Source organism: Dermacentor silvarum, chromosome 6 (genome assembly GCF_013339745.2).
Source record: "Dermacentor silvarum isolate Dsil-2018 chromosome 6, BIME_Dsil_1.4, whole genome shotgun sequence".
NCBI lineage: Eukaryota > Metazoa > Arthropoda > Arachnida > Ixodida > Ixodidae > Dermacentor > Dermacentor silvarum.
In genome coordinates, this window is record NC_051159.1 from 4,818,753 (window position 1) to 4,835,742 (window position 16,990).

General features: G+C 48.8%; 1 protein-coding gene across 1 annotated transcript in view; it reads right to left on the reverse strand.

The window, feature by feature from the left end:
- The window catches only part of LOC119455264 (solute carrier family 13 member 3-like), a 46,586-nt gene that overhangs the window by 24,913 nt on the left and 4,683 nt on the right, over positions 1-16,990 (reverse strand). The window contains exons 5-8 of the mRNA XM_049668630.1: positions 10,723-10,842; positions 6,958-7,125; positions 2,750-2,830; positions 982-1,077 (exon numbers count right to left, since the gene is read on the reverse strand). Of these exons, the coding sequence (XP_049524587.1) occupies positions 982-1,077; positions 2,750-2,830; positions 6,958-7,125; positions 10,723-10,842 (465 nt within the window). The remainder of the gene's footprint in view (positions 1-981; positions 1,078-2,749; positions 2,831-6,957; positions 7,126-10,722; positions 10,843-16,990) is intronic.

Sequence of the window (16,990 nt, forward strand, 5' to 3'; positions counted from 1 at the left end):
GCAAGCGCTGTTTTAACGTGGTGACATCCTTTGTAAGGGCACTTGCCGCCGCCAGCTGAATTGTAGGGTTAATGTTTCCGACGATAAGATTTGGGACACAAAATGGCGAAAGTCCTTTTTTTAATAAACTTTGGCCTCAGCAGCCAGAGACATTTAGCATGTTTGAGCGCACTACACGGCACGTCTACGCTTTAGTTAAACAGGCCAGTAAGCACAGTCTTTGTTACAGCACACTTCGAAAAGAACCCTTTATATATTACGTACAAGTGGACGGCAACGACAATGCTTAATGCAGTTCACATTACTGGCGTGAGATAATAATAGAACGAGCACGCAACCATGCCTTATAACTTTATATGTGTCGGACAACATGCAATAGGAAAAAAAAAACGATCAGTTTGATGTGTTAAAATGGAAGGAAAAGGCAACTAGTAATTAAAGATGTATGCAGCATTCGTGTGCGCATTAGTGCAAAACTAAATTAAAGAAGTTTAATAAATCGCATGCCAACATGGGTATATTAAAGCGTGTAAAAAAAAAACAAAAAAAAAAAAAACCCGCAGGAATGCGCCGCGACATCTAGCGAGATTCGGAATCAAAATGACAACTCACCAAATTTGGCGGTAAAGAGTGGTCAAAATGTTGGTGTTGTCAACACGATAAACAGCGCCTGCATGTAGGTTCCCTACCTGCAATGACGCTCATCGTTGTTGTGAGGCACCTACTTGGTAGCCAACTGGGAGCTGTGAAGCCTTTGACCGACCAAAAGTTGGCTTGCCAACATGTCGCACCCGCGTATACGTAACCAGTCTCCGAGGAAATTAAGCCCAACGCAAAACTGTCAATTTTTGAAAATGTTCTATTGAAGATTTTAGCGCTTTCCATATTGTCATGTTGATGCGTGCATCGACGCTGATTAAATATAACGCCCCATTTGATTTATTGCTACGTTGCAAATCGTTCGCACAGCGGGCGACTTACTTATCGATGAGGTCCTCCTTCAGGTTGTAAACGAAGGGATAGGACCGGCGCAGCACCCAGCAGAGGAACACGACCACGGACGCCACCTGCCAGTTACTGCGGCAGCAAGTGAAGGCACCCTTAAGTACCAGCGCAGGGTTCACGTAAAGAGCGAAAACGACATACGCAATTGCAATTGTGTTTGAGTCTACGAAACTACAGGTTATAATAAGGCAATATCGCAATTATTGAATTGGACTAGAGTGGGGTATTTGTAGCTATCTTGAGCCTATGCAAGTGAACGCGTTTTTATACAATAAATTACACGTAAATTTGAGTATGTGTCGTAAAGTAATTAGCTAAAATAATAATGATCTTCTTCTTTCTTCTTTTTTCTGGGGTTTTACGTGCCAAAAGCAGTTCTGGTTATAAGGGACGCCGTAGAGGAGGGGTACGGAATAGTTTTGGCCACCTGGGGTTCTTTAACGTGCACTACAACGCAAGGACACGGGCGTTATTGCATTACGCTTCCATCGAAATGCGGTCGCCGCGGCCGGGATTCTATCCCGCGATCTCGTGCTCAGCAGCGCAAATCTGAATGACTGAAATTTGGTTAATTAGTCATTATTAATTTCTATTTCTCGTCCAAGTAATATCTGCCTTTTTGCGTAATCCCTCTCGAAGGTTCGAACTGTGCTATATGCCCCAGGGGATTGAACAAAAGATCTCTCTCTCTCTCTCTCACACACACACACACACACGCACGCACGCACGCACGCACGCACGCACAATATATATATATATATATATATATATATATATATATATATATATATATATATATAGTAGCAACTGGATTTTTCAATGGGCCAAGCGTATTTAGGAAAATCAGAAGCACAACTTCGCGGTTATCTTAGGTTTATTATTTTCCCAACAGTTTCGGTCGGTCGACCGACCTTTTTCAAGGGATACAGGAAAATCTTGCAACAGTCTTTTATATCTTCAGGTAGAGAAAGAAGGCGCCAATATATATATATATATATATATATATATATATATTGTGGGCATTTCTTAGTCACTTCTGCGTTGGCTACACTTGATCATCACATCGGCTTCTTCGTCTTGATCGCTTGTGGGGACTGATCTTGAGATTAATCTGCGCCTTGAGTGTGATCGGTCCGCTGCGTCTTCGGGGTGTAATAAAGGTCGTGTTAACGCTACGTCACACGTGGTGGAGGTGCGGGAATCGATGACAACTTAGCGAGCACATTTACCATGAGGTGTACTTACCGAGTCAGGGTTATCAGCCAGCTAATCGGAGTCAGGTGAGTTTTTGTGCGCAAATCTGTGGGCGTACGGGGTTCAGAAAGTCAGAGCTCACAATACCGTTACTCTGAGTTGTTCGGCGATACTGCGAATCGGAGGGACTCAGGATAAGCATGAATCCCCGTACCGGCGATTTTGAGTGAGCCTGACTGCGTCCGATTTTGATGAGTCTGAGTCAGAGTTAGTTCGGCGGGGTCTGGTTTTCGTTATTCTGCATCCTAATGAGCTTGGCTGGGTCTTAATTTTGGTGAGTTCCATTGAGAACAGCCGAGTCTGATTTGGTGAGTTTAGTCTGAGCTCTAAGCTAAAATACATTTGGGCGACTGAGCGAGCTTTTTTTTCAGATATATGCTATATTACACGAGCAAATGGAAACTTAACATAAATAGCGTGAAAATGTTTGTGTATAGCGTTCTCTCGTTTGTACACTACACGGAGAAGGGAAGCGGCATGTAGTGCTCACTTGAGGTTTCTGTAGCCATTCAGCTGTTTCCGCAAGGCCACCTTGATGGTTCTTTGGGCGTCCGCCTGCATTGGTGCATCACTGCACGCAGCCGAGTGAGATGCATAATTGTTTTTGCATTGTATATGGTAGGCACGGACATACACACGTAGACGTGCACAGACGATGTCAGGGTTATAAACTCCTTTAGACAGCCGATCTGTTATTGGCTTTGGCTTCGTTAGGAGTTCTTTTAGATATATATAGTGTCTTGAGTATTTGACACGCATATGAAAGAGCATTTTTAGTGAAATCTGGTGCCGAGAGCGCTTAGACCGCAGGCGCATACACAATAAACCTATTGCTTATTGTCTATTGTTTGCTTGGTCGAGAGACGCAATAGAAAAGAAAATCGCAGTTTCAACGGAAAGGCGAAGCATCGATTGCTATAGCAAATGAGTGGATAGCTATACGAAGTAAAGATAGTAGTTTTATTGGCCGTATGAACTTGTAAACATAGACATACTAACTAAATTACCAAGCATGGTGTCACCTGCGCACAAGCAAACACGAACCCATCTCACTAGGTGACCACTGAAACTCGCTGTCAAAACGCTGGAGTGAGGAAGTGCGGCAGCAGCAGCGAGCGGATTGACCTTCGTGGTACCTCTCGCATCAACGCGAACTAAGCCGCGCAAACACAGCGCGCGCCGGACTCTGTCCTCGTTGCAGATGTCTTTCAAAATACAGCGGCCCGGGCGGGCGCGCGCGGCCGTTCATATAATTGCTATCAGTGTCCATGTAATTGCTATCGCAATGAAAAATTGAAGGACACTTTGTAAATTCCAAAGTGTGTTCGGCGAAAGCCCGTGCCCATTCGACTGACTACCGCCGCATGCGCATTCGCTCATTCTTCTTCTGGCGTTTGGTATCGGGGGAATCCACATTCTTGGGGCGCTTCTCCGAACCCCTTGCCGTGGAATCATCACCGGGCCGCTTGGGAGCCATCCGACTAACTCGACTGCTGCAACGAGACGCCTGAGGAGGGAGCGTTGCCGCGCGCGCCGCTGTGCGATCAGGTGATTGCTGAGAGAGTGTAAGGGGGAGACATCCTTTCCCTATGGGGGAGAGGCCACAACTGTGGCGGCGCAACTGTTGGTATGCGCCGCTGTGCCATCACGTATTTTCTGAGACAGTGTGATGGGGAGAGGCCTCAGCTGGCACCGTTCCAGGGCACGGACGGACGCCGCGAGTATGAGCCATTAAAGGCTTTCGCCATAATACAGAGCTGGCTGCGGTGACCAAACCAGCCAGCGCATATGTTGCCACCTTGTACGTGCCCGAAGATATCTTCTCGGTCGGGCACCAAACCCTTCCGGCCGAGGAAAAGGATGAGCTGCCGTGGTACCTGCAGGTACCAGTTGACTACCTACTGTCGCGGATGAAGAACTTCGAGGAACTGAACCAACTTTTTTTCAAGTACAACATGACAATGCCCTCAAGCGCTTCGGTGGAACGGCTCTTCGAAATGGCCAACGAAGTGCTGACGAAAAAACGGGTTAGTCTGTCGGACACCAACATCGAGATGCAACTCTTGCTGAGTTAAAACAAGGGACGGATATGTATTCTGGACATCTTTTTCCCCACTCATGCTGCAATATTGAATCATAATTCACTAAACGCCTTTCGATGCGGTTTCTTGTGCAAGAAATTTAATTATATTGGTGTATGTGAGTAACTTTCTATTTGCACATCTGAAGCGGAGTATCCTGATTGCGCAATTGGAGACCGAAGTGGAAAGTGCCATATGTGTTGCACTTGTAATAGACGGGCACCAAAGTTGCGGTTAGACATGTCTGGAGTATGTACGGTGCTTCCTAAACAAATCTGTCGAGAAACGTTTCTTTGGCTTCTTTTTATCTCCAGATAATGTGCTGCCGGCGATGTTCAAATTCGTGCAATATACGTAGTTCGATGGGAGTTTTAAATTGCTCACTTTATTTCGCCTCAGCATCATCCGACACTATTAATTAAGAAAATCCAACGTAACGTTAATGTAACGTGAAAGTTCGAAGTGTAACTGGAACGCGTTCCTTTCGCATTAAAAGGAACTTGTAACGGGAACTCGTTTCAAGATTGGCAAGGAATGAGGAACGAGCTTTCGTTTCTGTTTTAGAGGAGCGTGTCAACACTGCTTCTCGCTGTTCACTTCAATTATACAGCTTCTCGCTTTCAATCACTCATCGAATAGCGCGATACTCAGTGGTCGTTAGAGCGTCGCCTCGCTCGGCCGCTTACAAACCACATTAACTGTTCATGCGGTGCTGCGGAGCCTGTCGTTGTCTGCGCCTTCAAATCCTGAAAGGTGTAGGTTATACGACGAGCGAGCGAGAGAGAGAACAACTTGATTTAAAGCAGACCCCAGTCCGAGTTCACTACGACGGGCGACGATGGGGCATGATTTTAACGGCAACATCTATACAACTATTGGCGTTCTTAAAATGTCATATGAAATCACATGTAATATACTTTATAAGTATATCAAAGGTTTATGCGTTCATTGGCACAAGTCTCTAAAGCAATGATGCGTCAACTGACGCACTCACTCCAGCGTTTTGACAGCAAATTTCCGCGGTCATCGATTGAGATGCGTTCATGTTTGCTCGCGCGCGCGTGACACCATGCTTGTTAATTTAGTCAGTATGCCTATATTTACAAGTGTATACGGCTGAGAAAACTACTATCCTTTCTTCGTATAGCTGTCCACTAATTTGCTATCGCAATCGAGGCTTCATTCACCTTTCGGGCGAAACTGCGACGTTTTTTTAATAACAGGCCTGACTTCAAAGCAGAAGTTGCCGTAGTTCCTTCTGGGCACCATGCTGCGCTATTTTTGTCTGGAAGCCACCAAAGGTTCTGTAATACATGGCGGACAACTTCCTTTAATTCTGCAGCCAATTGGCTAAACAACCGAAGTTCACGTGTGAGGACTTTGCATGTATAGCCCTGAATTTTGTTGCCGCTGGTATAGTTAGAACTACACAATGTGTTTCACATGTTTGATTTAGGTATTTACTGAAAGATTGTACGCTAGTGCTCCTTTTTGACCTAAACCAAAAGATGCTTAACTAACGCGCGCATTCAAACGATAATCTCAGGAAATCTGGTCACAGCTTTCCTCCGCCTAACCAGAAAGTCGCTGTCATTATCGGGATGCACACTACGCACAGAGCAAATGAATAGCACTCCAGATCTTCGCTCTATTATCTAGCCTCGACCGCGAAGTCTGAAACGGTAAATTTTTTTTTTTTACAGCGATAGACCATATGTCACTTCGATTGCTGCCATTGGCGCCGGCGTCTGTCGCAGAGGTCCCTAAGCGCTTTGCGAGAAGTTTGCGAATAAAGAAAATGTGTGGTGCCCCAAATGAATTTGAACTGTGGCCCCACAGACTGGCAGTCGGAAATTTAACCTGTCGGCCACTCCCGCCGATGCTACAGCAAAAAAAAAAAAAAAAAAAAAAAAATACTGCGCTTGGGAAGCGTGGTTGCGCCAATAACTGCTATGAATGGCTAACGACACGCTCTGCAACTTAACTGCAAACCAGCAGCGAGGTGGAATAAGTTAAATGAAGCCAGAGGTAAAATGCGGATGACAGGTTAGGAAAGCGGAGAAATAAATAACCCTGCTTCTCCACAGGGGAGCGCCACCTCCGCGATAATTTAAGTAAATTCTAGGGTTTAACGTCGCGAAACTGCACAGTGGGTGATGAGGCACACCGTATTGGGGGACCCCGGAATAATTTTGACCAGCTGGGGTTCTTTAACGTGCACCAAATACACTGTATACGGGCGTTTTTGCATTTCGCGAATATCTAAATGCGGCCTGCCACGGCCGGGATTTGATCCCGCGACGTCGTCCTTAGCAGCACGGCGCCATAACTACTAAGCCACCACGGCGGGTATCGTGCTGTTGCGACGCAGCAAGTAGTAAGGGTGAAATGGTATCGAAGCGGCCTGCCTGGCGGTGACAATGTTGTTACGCTGCTGTGCAAGCCCTCCAACGCCGCAGCGCTACATCCAGAGGATAGCATGAGCATATATAGTATAAGTAACCAGCCAAGCTCCGCAGAGTTGCAGATGTGTACATTGGACCCGCGATGTTTACTGCATACGGAAGAGTTTTGTATACGCTAACGGTTGCTACACACTGATCCAGAGCTAACTTACAAGTCATGGAGGGCTCCGCTACTGAGGCTTTGCCACCATGTGATGGACGACACGACCATCATCGGTGCCAGCAGGCTCCACCAAGTGCCCATGTTCACAGCGTCGTGGCCGTACCGGCTGTGCAGAGAGTCGATGCGACTGATCAGCCTATCGCCAGCGGAACCCCTGCTACGCAAAACGAGAGGACCGACTAATGGTGCATTCGGCTGGTCGAAATCGAGCGCTGGGAACACATTCGGCTGGCTCTTTGACAGCGGCGCGCGCGAGCTCGGAGCGCTCGGAGGTGCGCTCACCCTCAACCTGGGAATGCCACTGCGATCTGGCGGAGTTCCAGGTCATGTGGCTCTCCTGCAGCTTAGCAGGATGGCTGATTGGTCACCCTGATTCATAATCGTAAGCGCACAGCGCGAAAGCTAAATGTGGACAAACTACTAACTGAAGTTTTATTATCGATGCGCCTGGATTACCAATAGTGTTATCAATATGGTTGTCATAAAAACTCACTGGTTTGATTTTCTTGTTTCCGTCTTGACTAGTTCTTGCTTGAATGCGTTAACATTACTAGGGGCACTTCACGCAATTTCAGGGGGCTGTCTGTCTGCATGTGTGTGTGTTAGTATGTGACGTTTTCCCGCCTACCTGGGTCACTGGGTAGTCTACGGTCGAATTGTTTGCGCACCAGGCGGCTGTGCTGAGCGAACAGGGTTTGAAACCAACGGTCGGACCAACGTGGGTCAATGAGTATGTGGCAATGTGTACTAGAGCACTGCACGGGCCGTTGGGCTACACGCCCGAGCCCGACCAAAAGTTTTATGGTGAGACGCGGGCCCGGCCCGGGCCCGGAAATATTCTACTTTACCCGGCCGGCCCGGCCCGCCACCCCTTTACCTTAGGCCCGAGCCCGGCCCGAGACCGGAAAAGATCACCGAGTGGCATTTAAAAAATGAAATAAAGAAGAGAATGAAAGAAATTTATTCTTAAGGCATAAATACATGTCATATGCAATTATGAACACCATTTGAGCGGTCTGAACGCAAATACCAGCGCGCGAAGTAGTACGAATGACCCTGCCGAGCAGTATCGCCAGTAGTTTCCAACGGCGCGACCTTGATGCGGCCCAATCCACTTCTATCGCAGCGCCGCCACAGTATTTTTCCACGTCTGGCGCCTCACTGCAAAGCCTGCGTCGCCATAGCCGCTGGTCCCACTCAACCGTATTCTAGTACACTACAGCCACGACCGGTCGTGAGCGCAGCGCATGGATGGAGTAAATGGAGAAAGAATGCTTCTCGTTGATCCATGGTGCAGCGTAATGCGCGGCTGCTAGGCGGCCGGTTGAGAACATGCGTGCAATCATGGATGGACGCAGTGCCATATTTCAGCCGCGTGACGAATTATCTTATCTTACCAGTCATCGTTTTACCAATTCGCCTTTGAAGAATCAGCAAGTCGCGAACACGCTCGCACCGCGCTGAAAGCATTAATTACACTGATTTAGGTAAGGAATACAATAACGTTTTGTGGTTTTAGGCAACTTCGGTCTTTCTGGACTTTTACATTCTGTTCCAACAGCGCAAAATACGACGGAAGAAGAAAAGGGAAGTACACAGGAGTAGCACTGCTAGCTTCAAGCTGCACCGGGGCAACCGGTTTTTCAGAGTCGAGATGCGCGAGGATAACTCGCTGCACGTTACATGCACACCACCAGAAAGTCCGAGCCCGGCCCGGGCCCGCGTCAAAATACCCGAGCCCGGCCCGAGCTCGTGACAAAACTGCCCTACCCGGCCCGGCCCGGGCTTTCGGGTAAGCCCGAGCCCGTGCAGTGCCCTAATGTGTACACATGGGGCGGTCTTCAACAAACCTCTATCACGCCGACGTGGGCCACTGTTAGATGTGGGACTTGGTAGGTATACCGCCACCGTGGGTGCCACTGCTGGAAGAAACTCTTTGGCGCCGACTTGGAGCACTGGATATTTGAAGGCCGGTCTGTGCTGGTCTTCAATGAACCTCTTTGATGCTAATTTGGGTCACTGCGTATGTGCCAGTTGGTGTGCGCCACTCTTCGATTAACGTTTTTGACGCCAACTTGAGTAGCTAGGTGTGTGCCACTGGGAATGTGCCACTGTACAATGACGAAACATTTCCCTTAAATTTCTCCGATGGTCAGGGGAACTGAGCGCACTAGGGTTCCTCAAGGACAGCAACCCGACGCTTTAGCAGGCTCTGCCGCAACTGCACTGGGTATGTGCCACTTTTCAATGAACGCTTTCACGCCATCGCTTTAGCGAGCTGCGCCATGAATGCACTGCGTTTGTGTCGCTGTTCAGTGAACTTCGGTCGCCGAGTATGTGCCTCTGAGTGTGCGGCAAGCAACGGAACAATTTCCAGCGTTCGCAGGCGCCGGCGCGCCACGCTTCTCTTCTCGGAGGCCCCGCGAGCAGTTCTCGGCAGTGTATAAATTTGCATAATTTGTAGAGTTTGTATAAATTGGGCGCATTAATAATAAAACTTCAGTTGATAGTCCGAGCTTGTCCTTGTCACTTGTCTCATCCACGTTTAACCTTCGTGCTGTAGACTTACGATCCTGCAGCTTCCGTTGATGGCGCGGTGTCTGCTGCAGCCGGAAGCAAGGCACACGCGCGCCTTGCTTGTTTAGAGCACAAGGAAGCGCAGACGTGTTTCAAAGTGTTTCTTTTCCAGGTATCCGATTGCTCTGGCGAGCGACTGCACGTTTGACAGGTCACGCTTTCTCTGGCTCCTGTCAAGAGCGGGCTTCGCCTCTTTGCAATCCAAGTCAGAGCGAGGTAGGTACCAACTGAGTGTACCATAAGAAATTGCGGTCGAGTAGTGTGCTGAATGGCTGACTGCTTGAAATCTTAAGGACGTAATTTGGTGCAAAGGCACAACCGCAAAGCAGACGCGAAGATGCACGTCACAGGCACCGTGACGTTCTACCTGTGACGTGCATCATATCTGTGACGTGCACTCCTGTGTCTTCTTTGTAGGTTGTGCCCTTGCGTTGCATTGTGTCATTAAGCAAGCACCAAATAGACCAACAGCATGTCCTTCTGCTTCAAGATTAGGACAGTCCAAGATGAAGTGATGAAGGAAGAACGTAGGAGGCAAGATTGGTTTGCGCTTTGATTCTTCACATATTGATGCGTTAAACAATCAGACTGAGTAGACATTTCATGGAAGATATACCTAAAAATTTATACCATTGGCCTGTCAAAAAGTACCTTAAGGATCTCGAGCTGTTACAACTTGTTGTAGTCATCTACCGCTACTTTTGAGATATTACTGCAATTACTTTGCGCTTAAGAAGAACACGTGTGTAACGTAAGTCTCAGCCGCTCACACAACAGTCGCAACGCATGCAATAGCCACACAAGCTTTTATAAATGCAGCTAATATTGAAATAATTCGCGGTGCTAAGTGTTCACATGATATAATGACACTTTCGCGAGGTGAAAGAAAAAAAAAGGACATTCGACATTGCGTGATCAAAAAGAAAGCTTATAGACATTATGAATTAATTTGGTGGCTAAGAGATGTCATCGATGCATTGCCAATAATTTCAATACCTTTCAGAGGAACAGTCAGATTGTATTGTCGAGAATTGTTTTGATAAAAATTTATTTTCCTGCAGGAGTTTTCGCACTTGGGCAAGTAGCATGGATTCCCAATAGAAAACTGTTTCGGAATAGGCGTACAATAGCTGGCGCGTAATTTCACACACGCTGCCTATGCGGCACATACCCATACCTGTGAAGATACTCGACAAAGTACCGGTTGGCGTCGTTTGTGTACAGCGCGATGTAAGACACGATCACCGAGGCGTTCACCGCGCACAACAGCAGGTCTTGGAAGATGGTCACGTATCGCCTGGAAGACACGGGACCAATTCGCGCACATTTGTATTTGGGGAAATCGATAGCGATATCGGAATCTCAAATATAGTTATTTGTGAATGACCCATCAACCGCCGGTGACAGTCAAGGTATTAATACAGGATGTAAGCTGGGTGAGGATGTGTTGGTGATGCTGGTTATCACCAAGTCCGGCCACAGCATACAGTGCGTTCAGCATCTGATCATTTCATTTGTAGCTATAACGCCCAAAGGCAATGCAGGACTTTTTGAGGGACGCTGTGGAGGGCCTGTAGATTAATTTTCACTACCTGGCGTTCTTTGACGAGTAGGAAAATCGAATAACTAAGAGCGATACAATGCTGAATTCAATTCAACTTCATTTTTTTTTCTTTACATGAAGAGAAAGCATTCACTAAAAGCTACTACATTTAATAGCTTCACGAGGTGAATGTTTTTACCTCGACGATTGCAACGGACCGTTAACGGACGGTTGGGCTGACTAGTTAAGGCTCATTCACACTAGGCTGACACGACACCGATGTTGATCTGCCGACTGTTGGCGACAGCGTTTTCATTCCTTTAAACCGTTGGCCACAGTGTTTTCCGTCAGGTAAACTGCTGTCACCAACAGTCGGCAGACCAAAATCGGTGTCGTGTCGGCCTAGTGTGATTGAGCCTTTACTACGTCATCGCCGTTTCGAAGAGCACGTGCGTGTGTGGTAAGCAGTGAATCTGGCAAGCACTGTGCTGTACACCTCAGCGAGTGCAAATTCCAATATCAACCGCAGTTCACCGAGTGGCTGTTACAACATGAGCAGCCAACCACTGCAAGGTGGACCTCGGATGAAGCCTACCACATCAGAAAAACAGTCGAGGTTGTGACGAAAGCCAGTCTGGTCGGATGTATCATGACGATATGTAAAAAGAACGCCCACCACAGAATACAAGGAAAGAATGCCTTTTCGGCTCCTCTAACGAGAGTCCAAATTCTTTTCTTTTTCTTCTGTGGTGGGAGTCCTTCTTATTTATCGTCATCAGCACACATAGTGACGGGAGCGTGAACCACGCTGATAGTCGTCCTGACGACATAGGAGATAAGCCCTCTTACTAGCTTTCTCAAGAAAATGTTGCCTGAGTTTCCTTATCCGTATACCATGTAGTATTTCTGCTTGAGCACGTGTTTAATTGTCTGTATTTTAGTATCCTTTTTTCTGCTAAAGCTGGACGAAGCTTCATATTATACCAGGTGTTTCACGTAACTTGAACCAAACCTATAGATACAGGTAGAGTGGTACCTTAGACGAATGAAAACAATGGAATATTGTCCGTAGATATCGTCAGCTAGGTTATTTTTTAAGTGTGACTAGTTTTAAGATAATTAGTTACGTTTAATTATGTACCATTTTAGACACTTGTTTTACTGCATATCTTGTTTTAAAGTTGTAGAGCGTGCTCCCAAACACCTAATAGAAGGCCGTTTCACATGGCGCGATCTTCACACAGCGACACAGCGAATTCCGTCGCTCAGCGACCGCCACGACGTCGCGGGCTCTCCGCGACGGGATTCCAACATGTTGGTATTTCCGGCGCTGAGTCGCAGCGATCGGCGCGATGTGGGCGGAGCAACGTGACGTAACAGCAAGCGCCGTCGAAATAGGCGCTTTCCTGTTTTATCGCGTGTTAGAAGTTCAGCAGAGCAATGTCGCGCACCAGTTTCAATGATGTTTTAACAGAGCGTACCCCCCAGCGCCGGTGGCTCAGGAGCTTCATGAACAATTTTTGCTTTCTCGAGCTCACACAATTCGTTTAAAATGAGAAGCTGCATGCTATCCAGGTTAGGAGCAGACGCCGCCTTCAACATACGGCACGTACCCACTTGATCGTCACCGTCGTGAACCTCTTTATCGCTACAAATTGTGCCAGGTGCTTGCCCACTCAATGGGCGCTTCTTCTGCAGAAGCATACACTCCTCCAGGAGAAGAGTTGTGGCTTCGATATATTGTCACGAAGTTTGCAATCGAGGCCTTGGCAAAACGGTGTTCTTTTTTTAAATCTAGGCTGATAACTCGGAGAGCGCGCGTTCCAGTACACACTTCGTCGTTTTCTTTGCAGCGGCCGGCGGCCGCAGGTGCCAGCCTATCTCGCGTCATTTCTCCCCTTTCAAAAGCGACCGTCCCGGACGGCTGGGTAAAATAAAGTGCACAAGGTGGCAGGACAGCTCTAATGGCAAATGTGGTCACAGAAAGCTAAGGATAACCACAACACTGCGTAGGACGGCGAAGGGTTTGAAAGGTGCACTTCACTGGCGGGTGTAGTACGGCTTCATCCGTACTACGTGTACAACTTCGGGGCGGGGACGTCGTCGGCTCAAGCGAGGATCAACGCTTTGGGGCAGGATCTCGTAATTCACATCGCTAAGCCGGCGCACAACCTCGTATGGTCCGAAGTATCGTCGCAATAATTTCTCCGAGAGCCCACGGTGACGGACAGGTGTCCCCACCCACACGTGGTCGCCGGGACATACTGGACATTCCGTCGGCTCTGGTTGTAACGACGGGCGTCGGTACTCTGCTGGCTGCGGATACGGTTCCGAGCTAGCTGGCGAGCTTCCTCTGCTTTCTGGATAAAGTCATCAGCGCCCTCGCTTGTCGCGGTGCCGTCGTCTACTGGAAGCATGGCGTCTAAAGGTGTAGTGACGCGACGTCCATAGACAAGTTCAAATGGGGTGAGCTGGGTGGTCTCCTGCACAGTTGTATTATAGGCAAATGTCACGCAAGGCAAAATTTCGTCCCATGTCTTGTGCTCTACATCAACATACATCGAGAGCATATCGGCCAGTGTTCTGTTAAGGCGCTCTGTCAATCCATTAGTTTGGGGGTGATAAGCAGTGGTTTTCCGATGGTTGCTGTGCGTCAACGTGACCACTTCTTATATTAAATCAGCAGTAAATGCTGCACCGCGATCACTAATGAGCACAGCGGGTGCACCATGGCGCAGTACAATGTTGAGGACGAAAAAATTGGCGACTTCAGCAGCTGTTGCCCGGGGTACAGCTTTGGTCTCGGCGTAACGGGTTAGGTAGTCAGTTGCGACGATTATCCATTTGTTTTCCGAAGATGACGTAGGGAACGGACCTAGGAGATCCATGCCCACTTGTTGGAACGGCGCTGGAGGTGGGTCTAGAGGTTAGAGGAGACCGGCGGGCTTGACGGGTGGTACTTTACGCCTCTTGCAGTCACGACAGGTTTTCACATAGTGCTGAACAGACGAAAATAGCCGTGGCCAATAGTATCGCTGGCGTATGCGCGCTAGTGTTCTGGTGAAGCCTAAGTGTCCGGCACCGGGGTCGTCGTGACATGCCTGCAGAACTTCTTGGCGCAATGCCGTATGGACGACGAGAAGGAACGTTTCCTGACTGTTTTCAAAGTTTTTCTTGTAAAGTACATTGCTCCGCAGGCAGTACGATGTCAGTCCTCGTGACAGCGGTCGTGGGATAACAACGTCAGCGCCCTGAAGATACTGGATAAGAGCAAGCAGGTGTCCGCACGTTGTAGGTCAGCCATCCGCACCATGTTAACGACACCAAGAAACGGGAAATCTTGCTCCAAATCTGATGATGTCAGTGGAATCGGAGCACGTGACAGGCAGTCAGCGTCGCTGTGCTTTCGTCCAGATCGGTAGACGACAGTTATGTCATACTCCTGTAGGCGGAAGCTCCAACGAGCGAGGCGGCCTGATGGATCCCTGAGATTGGCAAGCCAACAAAGCGAATGGTGGTCGCTGACCGCTCGAAATGGCCGGCCATACAGGTAGGGTCGAAACTTACTGATGGCCCAAACGACTGCTAAACACTCCTTTTCAGTGGTCGAGTAGTAAGCCTCTGCCTTTGTGAGACTACGGCTCGCGTAAGCGATTACACGTTCCGTACCGTCTTGCCACTGAACAAGAACGGCTCCGAGACCAATGTTGCTGGCGATCGTGTGGATTTCAGTTTCAGCATCATCGTCGAAATGCGCGAGCACCGGAGCTATTTGCAGTCGTTTGCGTAACTCTGTGAAAGCCTGTTCTTGTTCTTCCGTCCACAGAAAGGGCACATTGTGGCGTGTTAATCTCGTCAAAGGCTCAGCGATTTTTGAGAAACCTTCAACGAAACGACGGTAGTAGGCGCAGATTCCTAAAAACCTCTGAACAGCCTTCTTATCTGTAGGACGAGGGAACTCAGCAACGGCAGCCAACTTCTCAGGGTCTGGCCGAACGCCCTGGGGCTGACCACGTGTCCCCGAAACTTGAGTTCCTGAAAACCAAAGTGGCATTTTTCAGGCTTGATGGTGAGGTTTGCCTTGCGGATAGCATCAAGAACGCTCTTCAGCCGTGCCAGGTGTTCATCGAACGTGCTTGAAAACACAACAACGTCGTCCAGGTAGACGAGGCACGTCTGCCACTTCAGTTCAGCGAGTACAGTGTCCATCATTCGCTGGAATGATGGCGGGAGCGGAACACAGGCCGAATGGGAGGACTTTAAATTCGTATAGTCCGTCAGGTGTCACGAATGCAGTTTACTCGCGGTCGCGCTCATCGACTTCGATCTGCCAGTACCCTGACTTAAGATCTAACGAGGTAAAGAACTGGGCATGACGTAGACTGTCCAAGGCGTCGTCAATCCTTGGCAGGGGGTAAACATCGCGCTTGGTGACTTTGTTAAGCCGTCTGTAGTCGACACAGAAGCGTAGTGTATTGTCCTTCTTTTTTACCAGAACGACGGGGGACGCCCACGGGCTTGTCGAAGCAGCGCTGAATCACGTCATCGTTCAGCATTTCTTTAACCTGGCGTTTAATCGCCTCTCTTTCCATTGGCGACACGCGATATGGATGCTGTCGAACTGGGCGCGCCTGATTCCTCTGTGAAAATACGGTGTTTCGAAACGGAGGTGCGCCGAACTTTAGATTCTGTAGAGAAGCAGCTAGAGAATTCGCTCACGAGGCCTAATAGTCATTGCTTCTGTTGTTCCGACAATACGGCATAAATATGAATGCGGCTGCTAAGCGTGGTAGCATCTGTCACGTCCGGTGAAGTCAACTCTAAAGTCCCGAAGTCGGAGAAGTCCGCAATTTCGTTGAGGAAGGCGACAGCCATGCCTTGAGGGATGTGCTGAAACTCGTTGCTGAAGTTCGTCAGAAGAAGTAGTGACCGTTTCCTCTGCAACTGAACAAGGCCTAGAGCTATGCAGATATACCGTTCGAGCAGCAGCGGAATATTTGCCTCGGCAATGCGCTCATTGTCGTCGAACGCGTCGCAGGTTACAAGGGCTAATACGCTACTCCTCGGCGGTAACGTGACGTTGTCGTCGACGATGCGCAAGGCGTTGTCATGACTGTCGTACTTGTTGCTTGCTATGGCATGCGCCGTCGAAAACGTTACCCGCGACTCTTGCAAATTAATGATGGCTCATTAGCCTGCAGGAAGTCCATTCCAAGGATCAAGCTCTCTCGAACAACTCGGCAGGATAATGAAATCTCTGACGTACGTAAAGCCGCGAATATTGACTCGTGCTGTACACCTGCCCACGGGATTTAAGAGGTGTCCTCCGGCAGTACGGACCTGCGACCCAGTCCACTGCGTGTAAACTTTTTTCAGTTTAGCGGCAAGTTCTCGGCTCATAACAGAGATGTCCGCGCCAGTGTCGACTAAAGCTGTGACTTCTTCGTCGTCTATGCTGACTGGTATATCCGATGTTACGACGTGCCTTGGATCACCTGAGTGCGTTTGAACGTCGGTCTGTTGTCGTCGCTGTCGTCGCTTGCGTCGAAATGGAGGATATTCGGTACACTCGGCGTCAGCGGCCTCACCTCCGGAGGTCGCTGAACTCAGTTGTCCCGGTTTGCAGGGCTGGGCGAACGGCGCCTAGGGGCGTCTCGACGGAAGGCAGGACTTGGCGACAGGTATCGTGACGGCGCCGGTGACGACGAGCGAGGCTCGTGCCTTGGCTGTTCGAAGAAATTGGGACGACTCGCCAGGAAGCTCTCGATCTCCACCGGACGCTCACCAGGTACTGGACGCGGTGCATTCGGAGAGAACCCACGAAGACCCACGCGTCGGTAGGGACACGTCCTGTAGATATGGCCGGCTTCGCCGCAATGAAAACAGAGCGGACTGTGGTCAG